General features: G+C 39.2%; 1 protein-coding gene across 1 annotated transcript in view; it reads right to left on the reverse strand.

Annotated features, from left to right (window-relative positions):
• The window catches only part of LOC122807067 (contactin-3-like), a 2,190,808-nt gene that overhangs the window by 222,059 nt on the left and 1,949,196 nt on the right, over positions 1-19,553 (reverse strand). The window contains exon 14 of the mRNA XM_044077995.1: positions 13,077-13,194. Within this exon, the coding sequence (XP_043933930.1) occupies positions 13,077-13,194 (118 nt within the window). The remainder of the gene's footprint in view (positions 1-13,076; positions 13,195-19,553) is intronic.

The raw sequence follows: 19,553 nt of genomic DNA on the forward strand, positions 1-19,553 counted from the left end.
TTCCTTAGTTGTACATCAACAGTATACGTTGATGCACAACCAACGGTGCATGCAAACTGCATGTTTTTTTTTTTTCTTTAGCGAAAGTGCATTTTCGACAAAATATATATATATATATATATATATATATATATATATATATATATAAATATATATATAGGGAGAGAAAGAGAGTGAGAGACACACACACACACTTATGCACATGTGCTTATTGGTGCTGCTGCTGCTAGAAGTGCCAATCTACATAAAAGAGGAGTTGCCCTCACATGTCTGTATGTGTTTGGTAAAATCATAAGCTTAAGATGGTTTACTTGTATATTTCAGGGCAATGAAATCTCTGAAGATGGTAATGCAGATAATCAGACTTTGGTAATACTGGATGTAGCAGATGCAGACAGGACTTATGCAGCTTTTCAATTACTGACTAAAATGCTGGTGTAAAGTGTTTGGATTTGGAATAAATAGTAGTTGACCATGATCTAGCTCTATGAGGGATAGACGGCTGACTACACTCAACTGATTTGGGTCAAGTAGAAGGCCCTAGAAATGAAACAGCTTCCTTATATTGGAATACAGATGAGGGACTATGGCTTGACCATCTCAGGAGAGGGAATTGTGGAAGTCTGAGCCTCACTTGCTGGACAGGAGGTAGAAACCTAAGGGATGTGGTGGGATTCAAGGTACTGATTTATATGAATCCAAATGCACTGTGTAAATGTGTATGATGCATTTTATTTGCTTCATTGATGTAGTAAGCACTGTATTTACTGTTTATTGAAAGTCAGTATTTGGCATGATAAAATGCATAGCAGCATTTTTTGTTCACCAAATTGGAAAAGGCAAGGGGTTGGGTAAATGGAATGTTTTTTGTTTTAATTTCTTGCTTCTTCCAGAGTTACCTAGCCTACTTCTTTCTCTGCTTATGCCCCATGCTAGCATTATCTTGGATGATAGTTTTTCACCCACTTATTCCATTTGTACTTATTCTAGAGGTCCACAAACACTAGTGATTTTTTTCAAGTCCTTACACATTTCTCACTTACTCAAGTTTGACAGACCCTTAATGCCCTTATTTCAATATATGCTTATGTTTCATGGTTTCACATTCTAACTTAAGCATTCTTCATCTAAAAATCTTGATAATTCCACATACACTGTCCATCAACTTTACATGATTTTTATACTGGTCTTCTCATTTTTTTAACCCATAAGCCATAACCCTAAATTTCTGTATATAAATAGCCAGCTCTTCTTCCCTAATACCACCCTGACCATTGGCCCACTATACAGGCACATCTTCCCTCCCCAAGGCCCTTGAGTCTAGTTTAACTATTGGACTGTTACTAGTACTAGACATAAACCACATACCTCAGCTAATATGGAGCATAATAAGTCATGATCATAGCCATAGCATTATTCTGGAGTCAAAACAGTGCAAGGATATGATATACTCTGCGAGGCAGCAAATACATCTATAGGACAACCACATATTTTACAATTGCAAAATGGAAGGTGGCAATTTTGTAAAATTGTCTGTATTTCCACTGGCATCTGATAACAGAATGGTTTATGATCATTATATGTAATATTCCCAAATAAGAGTTTTTTACTTTTCAGGTTTTCAGTTAAAGCAGACAAAAAATCCATTTATATCCACAATAGAATTTGACCATGATTTAGGAATTCAGATGAAACAGCATATCATATATAAAGTGTACTTAAAATAGATGGGGACTCAGAATAACACAAAACACTTAAAAATACTTATCAACGTTGTATTTTCTCCGTAATATCCTGAATTCTTAAGTAGTAGGAAAATCCTTGGTAAACAATGGCTTACAAAGAAATGGGACTGGGTAGAATTGCAGGATGTAGAATGGCAAGTAAACCAATGGAGCAGTAGCAAGGCTTATTATTTGAATGAAGAGAACAGTTAAGGGGAGGTAGCCAGAAACTGCAGGTTGTCTATGTAGAAGGAAAGCAATATCAGAGACATTGGTGGCAGGTGGTTGTTTTTTTTTCAGGATGGAAGCATTGAAAAATTGGATTGAAGTTCATGGCTTGAATGTTGCAGAAAATGCAGAGTAGATGAATACAGGTAAATGTCAGGCAAAGAAGAGCATAACGTGCAGAGCAAGGAACAGAAAAATAACAGAACTAAGCAAGTAGTTCTGGAAAGACAGAGATAAAGAGGGAAAAGAAGATATAATGAGATAAAGACAAGAGATAAAGACAGCAAAATAATGGGTATAGTTCCCCATACTAAAGGGCTATGGGCTAGGCTTGTAAATGCCCTCGGGCAGATAGCCTAGTATGAACCTATGAACCTATGAAGATGAGCTGAGGAAGAGGAAGCTAAGGTAAAGAGAAAAAGTAGGCAAAGGTTATAAACATTCAGGAGTAACAGGTAGTCAGGAAACGGAGTTGCATTGCAGGGATTCTGTGCATGGCTACATGTAGCACAAGGGAGATTGCAGATGAGGCTGGTTAGACTTATGGGTCTATAGTTCCCCAGGTTTGTTGATGCCCTCCCCTTTGTGCAAATAGATTATTGTTGGTGTTCTCCACTCCGCTAGAACAAATCCAGTTCTCAGGCTATGGTTAAGGAGAACACCAAGTGGCTCCACTAGGTCCTGTTTTAGGTTGCTTATAAGCAACCTTGGATGTTATCTGATCCCATTGAGGTTGTATATTTGGCCTTGGAGAGTGCAGATGTGACCTGATCTCTAGTGATACTAGGCAGAGGACTGGTGTTGAGTATACTTTGGGTCATGAAGACGAATGCAAGTTAGCAGGCATTATTAACTCCCCAAGTGATATAGACATCTTACAGATAGGCCTCACTGAGACCAATGACTGCTGTCAAAACCATGGCCTTAAGCTTAATGCCAAAACATGCATCATCATCCCCTTTGAAAAAAACTCAGTTCCCGCTGATTACCACATTGATGGGAGCCCACTGAACACTGAAGGTGTTATAAGAGATCTGGGGACACAGGTTGACAGCAACCTCTCCTTTGACCACCATATTGCCACTGTGGTCAGAAGGTTCTTCTGTGTGCCACATCTCATTACCAAGGGTTTTGCATCCAGGAAGAAAGAGGTCATCATCTTTTTCTACCCTTCCCTCATTATGCCAGTCATCGAGTATAATGACCATTTGGCATGTGCCTCACTAAACACATGCAACAGCTGGAAAGGCCACAAAAAATACATCATGAAGAGGATCCTAGGCCTTAAACACATGTCCTACATGGACAGACTAAAAAAACTCTAGTTATTCTCTGTCTCATATCGTCTACTAAGAGGTGATCTCTGCTTGACTCACAAAGCCATGTCTGACCCAGCTGTGTTAGAAATGCTACATCTAAAGAAATCCCAATCCCTCCACACCACATGCTCCAGAGACCTCAACCTCATTACCACAATCAACAGAACATGCTGGAGGGACAGGTTCATAACCCAGAGACTGCCCATGCTATGGAATAGACTTCCCATAAATGACAAGCAGAGCACCTCACTGGCCCTCTTCAAGGGAAATTTTGATGAGTGGATGGGAAACAGAAAGTTCATCCCCAGAGATCACTCCAGTGTTTCTACTTAATAGAGGCACTGGGAACAAACGTTGGGCGGCACAATGCCAGGGCACTTCTATGGACTAGGCTTGTAAATGCTCCACGGCCATTAGCCTAGTACACACCTATGAACCTATAAACCTATGGCTGGCAGAGGCAGGGTGGTGAAGTTTGCACCAAAACTGTCAGCTAGCAGGTTAGCAATTTCTTCCAGGACAGTATAAATGGTATCATCTACTACCAGTTCAGTACATTGCTGGGCATTCCCTTTTAGATTTCAGACATACTTAAAGAATGCCTTATGATTATCCTTAGCTAGGGATGCTATTTTAGCTCTTAATTAGCTTTAGAGGACTTTACAAGATTTATGATTTGCTTGTTTAGCCTGTGGAGAGAATTCTTCCTCTACTGAATCAGTTCCCTCTTGTTCTCAGACATCATTTGAGATCTAATCTGGTCAGGTACAGCCAAGTCTATACAGTTGCTTAAGTGTTTATATAGGGCATTTATGTACACATCTGCAGAGGAGTCATTATTGTCTGTGATTACGGGGGTACAAAACATTTTATACCATTGCCTAGTAGGCTGCAGTTTGGAAAAGTTTTAGATTTTTTTTTTTGTTTGTTCCTGCGGTGCTGGCAGGTTGAATAGTTACTTTGAACAAGACTGATTTATTGTCCGACCTTACCAGGGAGGGCATCACACAGAAGTGTGGTGCCCCCAGCATATTGGTAAGTACAATGTTTAGGGCATTTGAACCCCTTGTGGGGGTGCAGATTATCTTTTCCAGACCATTTGTATTGAGAAAAGTCCAGGAACCTCTGCGGCTCATGTATGTCACCCAGTCAATGGAAGGATAGTTGAAATCTCCCATGACTAAGGAGCTGAGCTGTATGGCGAGTGACTCCAGTAAGTCCAGGTAGGCGGTGTGCTTTTCTTGGTCCACGGTCTGGGACCTATAGCTAGCAATGATGTGATAGGTTATTTTGCCAATAGTTAATTGGACATGGAGCAGTTTGAGAGAGTCCCACTGTTTGACCAGTATCATGGTATACTTGACTTTAATGAAGATGGATACCATCTCCACCTTTGGTTCTTTCACGCTCATTTTGAGGTCTGAACATGTGGAAGGCATTGTAGACTTGAATGGTTGGGGTGCTCTCCATGGCCCTGAGCCATGTCTCGGTGACTGCACAGATGTCAGCATCTTCCAAAATGAGGGAACTGCAATTTCATATTTAGAGTCCTAGCTTTAAGCAGCAGAACCTAGAGTTTCTCTCAAGTGGATTTTGTTACATCAGAAATGTTGTTGTTTTGACATTGCCTAAAAAAGGCACTATGGGGAAGGCAAGCACCTTTGCTAGTATCCGAAAGCCTAGAGGAAACAGGTGCAGACCATCTCTGGAAAAATAGCATGTCCTGTCAAACATGAATTCTCAGGTTGACAGATACTGGAATCCCATGGACTGATACCACAAGCTAAGCCAATTGTTGAATTCACTTATTTTTTGATTATATTCTGGCATCATCTAGGATTACGGTAGAATGTTTCTTAGAGTTAGGGTCATACCTGCCTGGGACACATAATCTGAGAGTTTAATCATGTCCCTCTTCATATAATCTAAAGAGGTTTGTCTCAAATCATTCATCCCAACATGGACTATGACAGAGTCATAACGGTACTTGTTGTCGAGTGACTTGAGTGTGCGTGTGATTTGATTAATCTTGGCAGCAGACAGATAGCCAAACGTGACCTTCTCCTTGTCCAGCCTAGTGAGGGGGACATCTGTGTGTCTCACTATGGAATCACCTATGACCAAGACATTAGGTTTTGAGGTGTTTTGCCTTAGAAGCCTATTTGTTGAGACACTGGTGTATGTGTTATTATGTGTAGTGGTTTCTGTTTGCAAAGCAGTGCTTGCAAGTGTTTCACTTTTGGTATGTCTCATCTTTTGGTAGGCTTCTACTGACTGCCTCCACATATGTGGATTTATATGTCTTGACCTCATTTTGTGTGAGAGGTAGTGTGTGTTTTGACAACCTGTTTGATGTCCGGTTTGTTGTTATGTGAGAGAACTGATTCCAATTTCATAGTGTAATTACATCTCTCACATAGGGTATTTGTTTGTTTTAGAAGTAAGTGGTTGTTAGCATACATGAGGCAATTACTACATTGCCTCAGGATGCCCATGTCAATCGGGCTGGCTGGTGAAATAATGGGAAACTGCCCATCAATAATGTACTATTATGGAAGAGAATGGGCTAGTCTGACCAGTTTTTTTGCTAGGACTAACAACGGTGCTTGTTCTATTGAAGGTTATGGATGATGAGTGTAGCAACACTGCTCAATGAGCCCTTAGTGCAGTAAGGAAGCATGGGACATTTCCACTGACAGATAGATGTATTGGGAAAAATTTAATTTCAAGGCATTTACATCTATACAGAGTACCACTAACTTTTGTTGAATGGTGCATTTCAACCCGAAAACACAAGTCTTACATACAGGTGAAATTAAAACACTTTTAAATTAATCTACCAATAGGAAAGCACACAATGAAACTTCCTCCAGCAATCCCCAGCTCAGACAAGGCTGGATCCATACTCTTCTGCTACAAGGGCACAGTGGAGCCCTTCTTAATGTAAGATGGCTGGTTTAGTGCTCAGCAGGTCTGTATGTATTCAAAACTATATAGGTATCAGAAGAGTGAAATTCAAGTGCAGAGAATGAAGCAGTCACAAATAGTAAAACAGTAAAAAAACATAAATGATGCAGCAATTTGGTAAAATGTAGTTCGAAAAGTGCAGAAGAATTACAAAATATACTTATTTTCTTGTTTTTTTGCCATGGATGCCAGGGATAAAAACAGAAACACTCTAGACCTCTGGCAAAGGATGCCGAACATAGAGCAGCTCTAGTATCAGGACAGTGTAAATCAAGTGCAGAAAAGTGTGAAAAAAATACTTAGAAATGCTTCCACAAACCAACTTAAAGATATAGATACAACAGTGTACTTTAAACAGCTTATAAAGTGTGATTATTCATAAAAAGTGCTTTGCTTTGAATAAATGAGCCAAGAGCCACTCAATTTACAGAATTTATAAAGGCACTGAAAACAAGATAAGCTGATTTACAAGCCCTCCAGCCAATAAAACTACATTTGGAAATCTCAAGTGTTTCTCTGATCTAAACAGACCAGGCTATCTCCCAGTGCACTAGACAGAAAACAAACTGATGTCTTTTGATATAAAAACAATTGTTTGCCAGAGTGTAAAAATACACTACATTATCCAACAGCTAACTAGATAATGACGTCAGATCAAACCGAACAGAAAATGTGAGGTAAAATGTACTTTTTCAATATAAGCACAAGAAAAGGCAAATAAAAAATTCAGGATATCAACAGCAGTGCAGAAAGGAAGGAGCTTATTAAGCTCAATTTGCAGTAGGGGTGGGCAGTTTAAACTCATCGGGTTTAAAAAGATCAACAAAGGAAAGCATGGGTGGTAAATACAGCAGGGCATCGCCTACAGTTCTTTAGTTTATGCAGGCTTCAAATCTTTTCAGACAAAGACAGGCCCAGAATTTTACTGAGTATCTGAGCATCACTCAAGATACAATTTAACCAATGGGAAAAAAAATGTGCAATGTGCAGCTTAGATACTTTAAATATCTATCCCTCACATAGAACAAAAACACCAGGCCAGGCAGATTTCTTAAAATAGAAAACAAAATGGAGCAGGTATCAGAAAGCAGGTCTATCAGCACAGACAAAAAATATAGGTTTCCTCACCCGGCAAGGAATAACCAACAGTGCTTTAGTTTATGCAGGCTTCAAATCTTTTCAGACAAAGACCCAGCATTACAAAAAGCAGCCTCAGTTTCAACATCAGCAGATTTCTTCACAGAAGCACTTCCAAAAACAGTTTCAGTATCACTCCAGGAAACCACATATTCTTGATCTGGTTGATCTGCCTTGATCATCTGTGACACTTTTTTTCAGATTCCAGACCTCCATCCTCCAGTACCACAACTTTAGTTTTGTTCACAACTATATCTGCACACTGAAAATCCACTCTTTCTCCAGCATCATTCACCTTAATGCTACATTCAATATTTTCATCCCTCTTACCTCTGGTTATAGACCTCTGCTACCCCTTACAGACAAAGAATAGGGGAAGATCCTCAGTGCCCTGCCCAGACTTCTCTATTAATTATATGAATCCCATATTAGTTAATTAATTATTGAATTAATTAATTAATTAATTAATTAATTAATTATATTATATTATATTATATTATAATTATTATTATTATTAACCCTACCTTGGGTCTCCCCTGAAAAGAGGATACAAGACTAGTGGGATTAACCCAGTCAACAAAGAGTAAATAAAATAAATTAAGTATTTATAGTGTTTCCCCTTTTTTGATCAAATGGAATTTCATGTTTGTTATGAGGATGAAAAGGTCATCACTTGGAATGTGAAGCTATACTTATAAATGCTGTCTTCAATGACAAAGACTGACACATGAATCAAAAAATATAGCGCAGACCTATGCAAAAAAAAAAAAAAATAGAATTGTAATCCACATTGTCAAACAACCTGGAGGTGACACACTGTTATGTGCAGAGAACATATGCTACTAAAGGTGGCTGCCATTGGTCCCATTTCCTAATGCTTAAGCCCTAAAACATGAGCTTTGTTAAGAGGCAGGGATTTATGGATATACAACTGCAGATTAGCTGATATGTAACACAATAATACATTTGTGAACAGCAGATAATCAATTTTTTTAAGGCATTTGAAAATGAATGTACTTAAATTCACAGACCTTGATGTTGGAAAGTACCATCATTGAGTACAATTGCACATAAAATTTATGCAAGAACCACTAAACTGCATATGATCCTGAACTGATCCCATGATTTACTTCTATGCTAACCCAAGTTTCATTATATGCTTGAGCAAAAAAGTGATAATATTCATGAATTGCTCCTGCTCATGCCTGCAAAGTAGCTAAGAAGCAGTGTAACACATGTGTTCTACTGCTGTAATCACAATGCATGCCATTATGAGCTCTAGGGAAGATTGTAGTATGAATACATGTTGAGCTATGTAAGGAGTAGACTGTTCTGGGCATGTACCAACCTCAAGTACCATAGACAGGAAAAAAACGAGTGCTTATTACTATAGGCCTGCCTACACACACACACACACACACACACACACACACACACACACACACACACACACACACACACACACACACACACACACACACACACACACACACACACACACACACACACACATACACACACACACACACATACAGTGTCTATCCCAAGTATTATCCATAACAATATAACAATTTGGGCCATACACTAAAGGTTTGTAACCCTTTAAACCAGCTGATCTATTCTGACTCAGTTGTCATAGATTTCCAACAGATTTCTACTGCAGGAAATAATACAATGGCTTCATACGTGCATGTAGTCTACAGTATTGTACACACTTCTGCTCTCGGGCTACCAACCATGAAACTCTGATACTGCTTATTTTTGCTGTATATGTGTACTAAATACTGCATGCTAGGTACACCATAACTGGAGTTACTTTGACTACAGATCATAGAAAATTAGCTTAATCTATGTACCATGAGCACCACGCAATATGCACAAATCAGTTCAGTGAGTGTGCGTATCATTTTTTGAATCCCTATGGCATGAAATTTGCAATTTGTAGTCATGACTAATATCAGCTTTAATTTTTTTCATAATTTTCCCGTGTGGATAAGTAAACAGTTTGAAACATTACTTCATTACTGACCTACTTAGTGCAAGTAAGAGCTGCTGACTGCTGGACCTATATCACTATATCATTTTTTTTTAATTATGTCTCCCAGATAATCTTAATGTCTCATCTGGAAAGGCAAAGGTCCAAGAATTAAAAATATTTGTTAACATTTCTGCAGTGGCACAGAGAGCGAGCAGAACAAACTGAAATCAACAGTGTAGAAAGATTTATTCCAGAAATGCTGAAGGATAAGGTAAAACTGCTTATTACAGACCATGCATTATGTTGACGGTCTGCAGGAAACTTTTAGTTTATTGCAAAATGGTAAACTGGTTCTTTAGAATAACCATATCAGCATCAAACAAGCCACCAAAATATTAAATATTTAGGATAATATTCAAAAAGGCATGCAATGGGATCTAGAGAAACTGAGAATCTGAGGATTTTAAGTAGAACTCAGTTGCATTCCTGAAATAAGAATAAAGTTGCTACAGCTAACCTCATAATCATAAGGAGTTAATGTGGAGAAAAACAAACAGATGTAATCAAATATGATTGCTTCCGATGACCATTTTTACTGTGTTATGTTGAATTTCATATGCCATTAAGCTATTCCTGTTTCCTTATGTTAAGCATTAATGAACTATCACACTGAGACTCACTTCTTGAGATGTGTGCTCCCAGAAGAATGGTTGCAAGGACCTTATCTTCCTGAAGATGGTGATGCCACAGCTGGCTAAAACAGCACTTCTTTACTCACAGAATCAAATTGAGTAATGTCAGAAGAGTAACCCTCCATGTGTAGATAAGGAATCTAAATAAGATGTTTGCTTGTCTAGGAAAGTGCTGGCATATGCAGCAGTAGCATGGGTTAAATAGAATGTATATATTTGGCAGAAAAATATTTTTCAATAACAAAAGCTAATACTTGGGATTTAATAAGGCTAGATCACATTCTGCTATACAATTTTGTCTACATGAGTGTAAAGAGGAAGTTTTTTTTGTAACTCTCAACATATTAAAGGCTTGCACTAAAAACATTGGTTTCTCTGTAAAGGAAGTCATCACTTTTGGCTTGCCTTTCAATAAGGTGATGGAATGTTATGAGGAATGTCTAAGATGAAGTATATGCTCATACATGCTTCCTTTCAAGCAATAAACATTAAAGCACAGCAGCAAATTTTCTCTTGATTTCATTACTGCCTTTGAAGTAGATGGATCTGAAAGTTGTGGGTTCTAACCTCACAAAATACACTTGGGTTCAGTATTAGAACTGACTTTTTAATGCAACATATAGGAGGGGTGATATACACCTGAAATCTTATATTCATGATGAGATTTGAAATGAATGTCCTCTCTGTCTGCCTTACGAGTAATATGTTAAAGTTCTCATGACATATCTTAGAATGGTACCTTTTTATTTCTTTCAAATCTTTTGGGTTTCTAATTCCATGATGGGAATGGACCCCATTCCTAAGTCAAAGTATGATTAAAGTTCATGAAATTAGTATTGTTTCAATCTTTGATGTTAGCCAGAGGTGCTCTTTACAGCACGTCCAGTGTGCCCAGTATTGACTCCTCCTACAATTCATATGGAGTTACATGTATCATTAACATATCTAAGTACAATTGTAAATTCTTTTTTTTACAAGACCCATTGCTTCTACTATTATTAGAACTGTCAGTGTATCCTTTTCCCAAATTGCCCTTGTTTGAGCTTGCAAATCCTGGTTCATACTAAGATCATGACTAAAGAACAAATGAGAAGCCTAGCTAGAAAGGTCAGTGAGGTATTTCTTGTTTTCTGCCAAACATTAATCTACATAATAAAATGATACCAATAGTTGAACCTGCATAAATGTCAGCATCAAGAAATGATGAAGCACTAAGCATAGAGGAAAAGATAGACAGTTTTTCAAAGTTCAAACAAAGTATTCTAGTTACTTGTACTACAGAATTCTTTTACAGGTTCACAGGTTCATACTATGATTATGATTGAAGGGCAGATGAGAAGCCTAGCTAAATCAATCCATACTATTAGATTCCTAGAGCAAGAACATTATTTCAACATACCTAGGCATGATTTTTGGTCTTCATGCAACTGTCTAGAGTAGTTCTGAAAGTAGCTAGCATGTTATTTCGTTTCAAATGTAGAGGGGTGTTTATACAAAAAAAACAAGGAATTCATAGGGTTACAAAATGGTCACCTACCAGGTTACAAAATGGCTACCTACCTGGTTACAAAATGGTCACCTACCAGGTTTTGTCAATCCTGCTGTGGCTGCTCATGGTTCTCACAAATCTCAGTAAGTAAATGTTGCACAGGAATTAGAGTACCTACAAAATAATGCTCTATAAAGCCAATCAGGCTGGTACACATATTACTAACAGTAGAGCAGTATTCCAAGCTTATGAACGATGGAATTTATTAACAATCCAATAAAATATGTACAAATATATAAGCTTTCATGTCAGTGATTGCTTTATCAGGTATTATATTGCAAGCAAAATGCCAGTGCTTAAATAGCAGTCCTGTGATGTTTCAACCAATTACTCCCCAAAAGCTATTCAAGCAAAATTTAAAGATGTGTGTTTAGCATTACTTTTTAATACGTTTATAGAAAAAAATATGTAAATTAATATTGCTGCACTGATGCTGTAATAATGTTCCACGCATATTTAAATTTTGCCTGAAGCACTCTGGTTTAAGAGAAGGAGCATGTGCATTCCTGCATCTACATATACATATCTTAATTAGTGCATATGTGAAATACTGAAACCAGTTAATCAACTACTATATCCTTTCCACATGATGCAACAATAATATCACTGACTCCCTTTGTGGTTTCTCAAAATGAGATGCTACCTTTTAGATTAATTGATTCATTTAATATGCAACTGACTTATACTTCTCCATGAGCTTCTCCTCCTGGCTATATCTAAGACTATAAATCTTTCTAACCAAGTAGCTAGTGCTCTGTTCTTTTCTGCCAGAAGGTCAGGTTTTTATACTTTCTTGCAAATTTTACTGTCCTCAGCAGCTGCAAAGACAATTGAAAAGTTTGATAACAGCTGGATCAAATGCAGAAGAACAGGCATGTTATCTGCACTGACATTGCTTCATCTTTGTGTAGAAGGGATTTCATAGATTCATAGAATAGTACTAGGCTAACTGCATTTGTGGGCCCTTTCAAGCCTAGCCAGTTACCTCATGTGAGAATCAAACCTGGAACTGTGTGCCTGTAATGCAAATATCTTCACCATTATGCCAAACTCCCAAGAATTGAAAAAGAAAAGACAAACAAAATGTAGGCACCTTTGGCTCTCCCTGGTAAATCTGTACAGCTTCTAAGCAGATGAACATTAATGCTGGTTGAATCTGTTAAGTTCAAATGGTCTTATGTTAGAGAGTAGAAAAAGAAACAGAATTTAGGACATGCAGTGTACACAGTAGTATGTCCACATCTACTATGTTCTAAGTGTTTGTCACCATCTGAATCTTGCGCAGTAACATCACTGGGAAAGATTGCCTCCTCATAGATTTACTGCGCTTAAGAAAAATTCTGTGTCTGTTCTGAGTATGGTAAATTCAAGAAAGCGCCGTTAGAGGTGTACATACAGTTACTGCCAGTGTAAACTGAAAATATTTATTACGAAGGCAGACTTAGGATTTTGTTATTTGTGGTAAAAATATTAAAACCTTACCTCTTACAATTACATCTCCTGCAGCTGATACACTATCAACGCTGGTTTGTATCACGCAGACATATTGTCCAGCATGTTTTAACTGAATATTTCGAATCATTAAATCTCCTGATGCAATCTGATAAAATGAAAATAATGACACTATTACAAATTTGCACACATCGTTATATACGTGTAATGAGACATCCTGCATCAGTACAGGCATTTTAGTCATAAATGAACATATCATAAGTAACTACATGCTGTGCAATAACCAACATATATTATTAACGAAGGAATAACAGCTTTAGACACAGGTAAAGCTTGTAATTTTTAAGTTTTCTCATACCAAATACTTATTGTAATGTAACTAATAATTTACATTTGTCACTAGCCATTTGTTTAAGTTATTAATTAATTTACCTATTTTAACCAGCTTCCCCACTGAGCAACTCTGAAGCACACAGACAGTGAAGTTAAATGCCTTCTCTAGGATACACAGTCCACAAACAAGAATGAAAATGGTCTGTAATTAGGACTACAGTTACATTTAGTTGAAAATTCCTAATATGCATAGATGGGCAACATCATCCCCTGGATTCAATAAACTGTGCAAGAATAACACTATTCTTGCATGGAGTGGTTCTTGTCCGTATAGCACAGCAGTGCACCTTGCATATTCATGAAGGCACGCTGCTGTTCTACCTATACAGACACGAACCATGAACGAGTGCAGGGGGCATGTCCCAGCAGTGCTCGCAAAGTTAACATGCCCCCCTGCACTCAGAAAGTGCCATTACAGCACTTTGAAAACCAACAACAGTGTCCACGGACAGAAATGGAAATAATAACAGTGTCCGCGGGCACTGAAACACTGGAAACAGACAGGCACACCCCTTCACAGTATAGACCAGCACAGGATTCCAGATTGGTATGGCAGTGTACATGCTGGCATACCAAATAACTCAACACTATCATGTTCCCAAGAAGAAACAATTAAGAAGTGTCCCCAGTTGTGGCGAGAGTCCCCCCATGTATGAGGTAGTTGTCTAAATGTCCTGCCCAAAAGGCTGAGAGGTATGTGCACACCCCTAAAGTGAGAAGAAAATTAAAATCCATCCCAAGTAATGTTTAAGCGTAGCTGAGTGGGTGTGCGTGTCACGCAGCTGTGCTTAGCATAGCTTAAATATCCCAAGGAGCTAAATAGAAATATAAAACTAAAATTATCAAGGCGAGATGGTGTAGTGGTTATAGCTTCGACTTTGCATGTAGGCATTCACAGTTCAAGCCCCAATGGAGTCCATTCACTTTTACATGGGAAAGCAGCATTAAAATTATTTTGCTTTATTAAATGAGGAAGTAAATAATATTTTCAACCAGGGTAGTGTAGCAGGTCCAAAAGTGAGGTGTCACTCTTGAAAAGATGTAAATTCCCCATAGAAATACAAGTGCCCCATACAGTATAGTCACACAAGAATATAATGTAATGAAAGCACATAGGGGGATGTCATGGAAGGTAAACATAAAATTATAATATGTCAGTAATGATGAATCAATCCCACAATCCTGATACTTTATAAAATGAAATCTGAACAATGCAAAGTAGTGCTCAGCTAAGCTGTTGTAAGCATTGCTTAAATGTAAATGCTAAGCAATGATTAGCTCAGCTAAGTGGATTTGTACATTAGTAAGCAGTGCTCAACATCTAGCCCTTTAAGCACTGCCACCCTTAGCTAAGCAGGTTTGTGCGTCACTTAGCTTAGGTCAGCATATTCAAAATGGTCCAATGATGGCAAAGGGCAGCAATTTGGCCCTATTTAAACCTCGCAAGTGGGAATACAGCCATAACCAGTTGTAGCTCATCTTTTCAGGCACTATGGCTGGCATAGAACAGGGATTGCGCTTTCAGGTGCAGTGCTGGGGCATTCAGGAGTCCAGGGTCATGGTTGGACTCCTAGTGAAAGACCATGAGGAGAGACTGCTGCAGGGCCAATACCAGGGCTCACAATAAAATGCAGAGGCCTGGGACCATCTGGCACTTGATCTCACCAGTGCTATTGGCATCCCTCAAACTGTTGAGCAGATACAGCACCATTTCGCTGGCCTCAAGCATAGGAAGATGGAGCTCTTGGCCTGTGGATCCAAGATGCACAGGCACAGAATGTCTCAGAAGTGCGTAAGTATCAGTATCAATTAGTGGTTACCAAAGTCCAGCCTACGTATGTGATTGATATATATGCATACATGTTTCTTTATCTCCTGTACAACTGCAGATGAGAGGGTTGTGAACATAGATGTCCATGCCAGCAGGTTGCTAAGTTTACACTGGGAGGCTGGTGCATACAAATCTAGCTTGCAGTATTCAAGGCAAATAAATAGAAAGGAGTAGAATGTCAACTGCCATTAGGTTAAAATGTGTACTGTGTGTAATGAATAAACAACAGTAGCAGAGTAATAGTGATGTACAGGATATTTATCAATAAAAGTGTCAGTACCCTTCAATACAACTGAAAACCCCAGACTGTTGCATTTACTTTGGTATGTGGTGATATGAATCTAAATGTGTACAGGTTCTGCACAGCAATTACGGCTCTGACAACATGATTTAATTGAGGCTCATCTGACAAAGATTGTGGAGCTGTGAAACAGGAGATCAACTATATGAAATGTTCCCTGCACCAAGATCTGATCCCTGAATATTAATGGGTAAAGTATTATACTGTATCCCCTACAGCATTGCTTTGTGTTAACCATTGCTTTCCAGATTGTAATATGTCAAAGTATTAATACACACTACAAGAACTATCTGCTATGCATGAATGTCAGAATTACAAGGTCAGATTGTCCAACCAAGAGAGTATTAGGCAGAAAACAATCAAGAAAGAGACAGCAGTTCCTCAATAGCCCATTGTGATGAAACATAACCTTGTTTTACCTTTTTGCACAAACAGGCACGGTTCGAATCTCAGGAGTGGTAGTAAGTTGTATGCATAATTTCACCCAAGAATATGTGAATATGTGTAGAAACAGTCAGGTAGTGTTAACAGAAATTTCCTCCACAGGTCTGCCAGGTAAGGAAATGTTTCTATTAGCTGTAAGAAGGCTGTACTAATACACTGTGTACAACACTTCCTCTGTCCAACCCCAAGGCTTCAAATGACAGCAAAATAAGTACATACACCAAGAGGTTTCGTCCGATAAATGTCCCTCAAGTGTCACGCTGTCAAGGCTAGTGGTCACCTCTGCCAATACCCAGAGTGACAGACAGAAATCTAGGTGGAGTATGGCAGTAGCACACACACACACAGCATGAGTGCAGGGCACCCCTGTCAGTGTCACATATGCAACCTTGAATATATAAATATGTGTAGAAACAGTCAGGTAGTGTTAACAGATATTTCCTTCACCGGTCTGCCAGGTAAGGAAATGTATGTATTAGCTTTAAGAAGGCTTTAGTAATACACTGTGTACAAACATTCCACTGTCCAGCCCCAGGCCATAGGTAGATTTAAAATGAGGTCATACCTGGAGAGTAATGATCAGTACAGTTGTGAATAACTGAAGCCTATACAGTTGTTAATTAACATCTCTTTCTCTTTCTCTCTCTCTCTATCCCCCACCCTATCTGCACCAATAATTCATACACATAATCAACAGGTATGTTTTTCTCCAAACCTACTGTTGGGACATGTGTCCTATTGTACAAATATTGAATCGTTTCATTATTAATGTTCCCCATTCAAATACTATCATTGGTGGTCTGTTGCTATCAATATAACTTGCATGCTGTTATACTGCCTACTGTGGTTCCATATATGCATGTGGTCTGTTTTCTATGCAACTGTTTCAGATCTGTTTTATGGGGTCAATTGGAACACCCATGTATGCTGTTATAACTAATCTCAAAATGTGTGGTTCATGACTAACCAACATACTTTGTAAAACCTCAACACCATAGCACGTCTGGGAAGGCAGATTCCGGTGGATTCGTCTGTCCTGCCTCATCTAGCCATGGCACCGGGCCCCAGCATGTCTGGGACCCAACCCAAGATCTCCTTGTCTGCTGGTCCTGCACCACCTTCAGGTGGAACCACCTCAGAGGAATGGGGCCCACCCCCCTGAGAGTGGGTGCGGACAGTAAACCGTCAACCATAACCAGGTCTGGGGTTTGGTGTATAGCGCCATCCAAAAGGTGTTTGGTGGACAACTGTGCCAGATTGAGGGCTACCTGGTGCATCTTGAGGTTCAGCCTGATCCTCCTGTCCAGCCCCCAGCACATCCACTTTTGGGTCTGTGAAGGAGCAGTGGTGACTGCTCATGAGTGGGGACCTCAGTCCCACTCTATTTGGGAGTTCATGGGCATCTGATTTCCAGCAACCCTCCCCTTCCAAGATGTTTACCCCCCACATGTGTCATATACCACCCCTGTCTGCTGTCTTCCCCAATATCCCACTCTCACCTTAAAAAAAAGGCATCTATTCCCAAAAAAAAAGATGTCCCATACATAGCTGTCCATTTCACAAACACATCCACTGGTCACATGTAATCTGGTCCAATTGGCTTGACAACACATTACTGTTCTTCTCACCCCTCTGTCAGGGGTTTGACTGTCCAAATTCACCTCCAAATTCTGTAGAAATTCACAGCAGTTGCTGTAGAAGAAATGGACAGCTATAGACCTTTCCTACACCCATCCTACACATCCCTAGCTACCTTTCATACTGTACTTCCCTCTGCATGCCCCTTTTTTCACCACTTTCCTATCACCCCTTTTTCTTTTAAAGACATTAGCAATGGATAAGTGGGAATAAATGGCGCTAAATTAAACTAAATCTGATTAGCCATAGCTTGGCATCATTTAGTGTCACGCAAACCCACTTACAACTGCTTAAATGTGCCTTAGTCACTCTGCATCCATTAGACTTTGTTGTGATCAGCAACAAAATAGTCAGCTCTGCCAAATCTTGAACATAAGATGCAGTGCTCTACAATCACAGCAACATACCACTATACCATCTGAGGTGTGCAAATCTGTAATTCTTTAACAAACTTATCATGCATTCTGATCATTTAACATTAATGAAAAAAACATCAGTCCCAAGTCTTGGGCCCATGACCCTGTACACTACAGTCAGAGCAATATACCATTACACCCATCTGAGCTGTAGAAATTAATGTTGCTTTTTCAAACATATCATGTAATAGAGAGATACAACACTGGGGAGAAAGCTCTGTAGAATCATTCATGTGCTGTATATAGACATACACATACACACACACACACACACACACACATACACATACACACACACACACACACACACACACACATATATATATATATATATATATATATATATATATATATATATATATATATATATCTGTTGAAACATATATATGAAACAGTAGACAAGCATACAAACCTGATAAACTGCCAGCAGCTGTAGCAGCATGCACAGTGAGATAGGTATAGAATATATGGCACTCACATCTGCTACTCTCCCCACCCAGACCAACAACCATCTACACACAACACTGCTACACAATGTTGGCAGTCTGTTCACGATGGCCAGGCATACATAACTGTCATATGTACAGATTTCCACAGAATTTCCAGGGTGTGGAACCATAATCCTGGCCACTGCTGCATACCACAGCCAGGAGTCTGCTAGGTCACTGGGATGATAACTGGAGTGCAGTCAGTAATTAATAATAAACCATACCTCTGCATCTCATAGTGCAGGACATTTGGACAATGCATGATGTACTTGAGGGGCAGGGAGCCAGAAAAAGGGACATATCACACATAATGGTGTTACAAACTGAAACAGTAGGTTGTGTTACACATGTTGTTGTAACATAACATCCCTGAAGGATATGATGTCTGGAACACCAATGGATGTCAACAGTTAGTGACCACAATCCTGACATTATCCTACCGACCCCATAAAAACAAACATTGTTTGAGGAAGTGACCAAACATAACAGGCAAACCTCTGGCCAATCTGTGGACAACATGCCAGTTGAGAGGTATGTCAGAGGCATATCACTGTCAGATGTCAAGTCACTCAGTAAATGCATGTCCAGATGAACCCTGTCAATCTAGCAACCCTCCATGTGTATAACAGCACTAATGACATACAATCCATACCCAATTCTGGAGCTTTGTCCATATGTTGTTGGGCTGTCTCCACATGTCCTGTCCTGTGAGGTATTCCCACCAACTGTCTGTGAAGCTGTAGCCCCCATACCTCTGTAATGTCCACCGCAGAGTCTGGAACTAGCAGCAGTGTCCAGGCCCACACCACAATACTATGTGGGCATCTACATAGCTGTATGGCCTCAGCAATACGTGACAGGACAACATGAATCCCCTCAAGGTAGGCTGAACACCTGTGGTGGACAGCAGCAATATAAAACAACCATCATAGATGGAAATAATCACAGAACGGGTCAAGAAGGAACAGGTGCCTCATTGAAAGTCATGTCACCTTG

The sequence above is a fragment of the Protopterus annectens genome, chromosome 7.part0 (genome assembly GCF_019279795.1).
Source record: "Protopterus annectens isolate FY-2018-M chromosome 7.part0, PAN1.0, whole genome shotgun sequence".
NCBI lineage: Eukaryota > Metazoa > Chordata > Ceratodontiformes > Protopteridae > Protopterus > Protopterus annectens.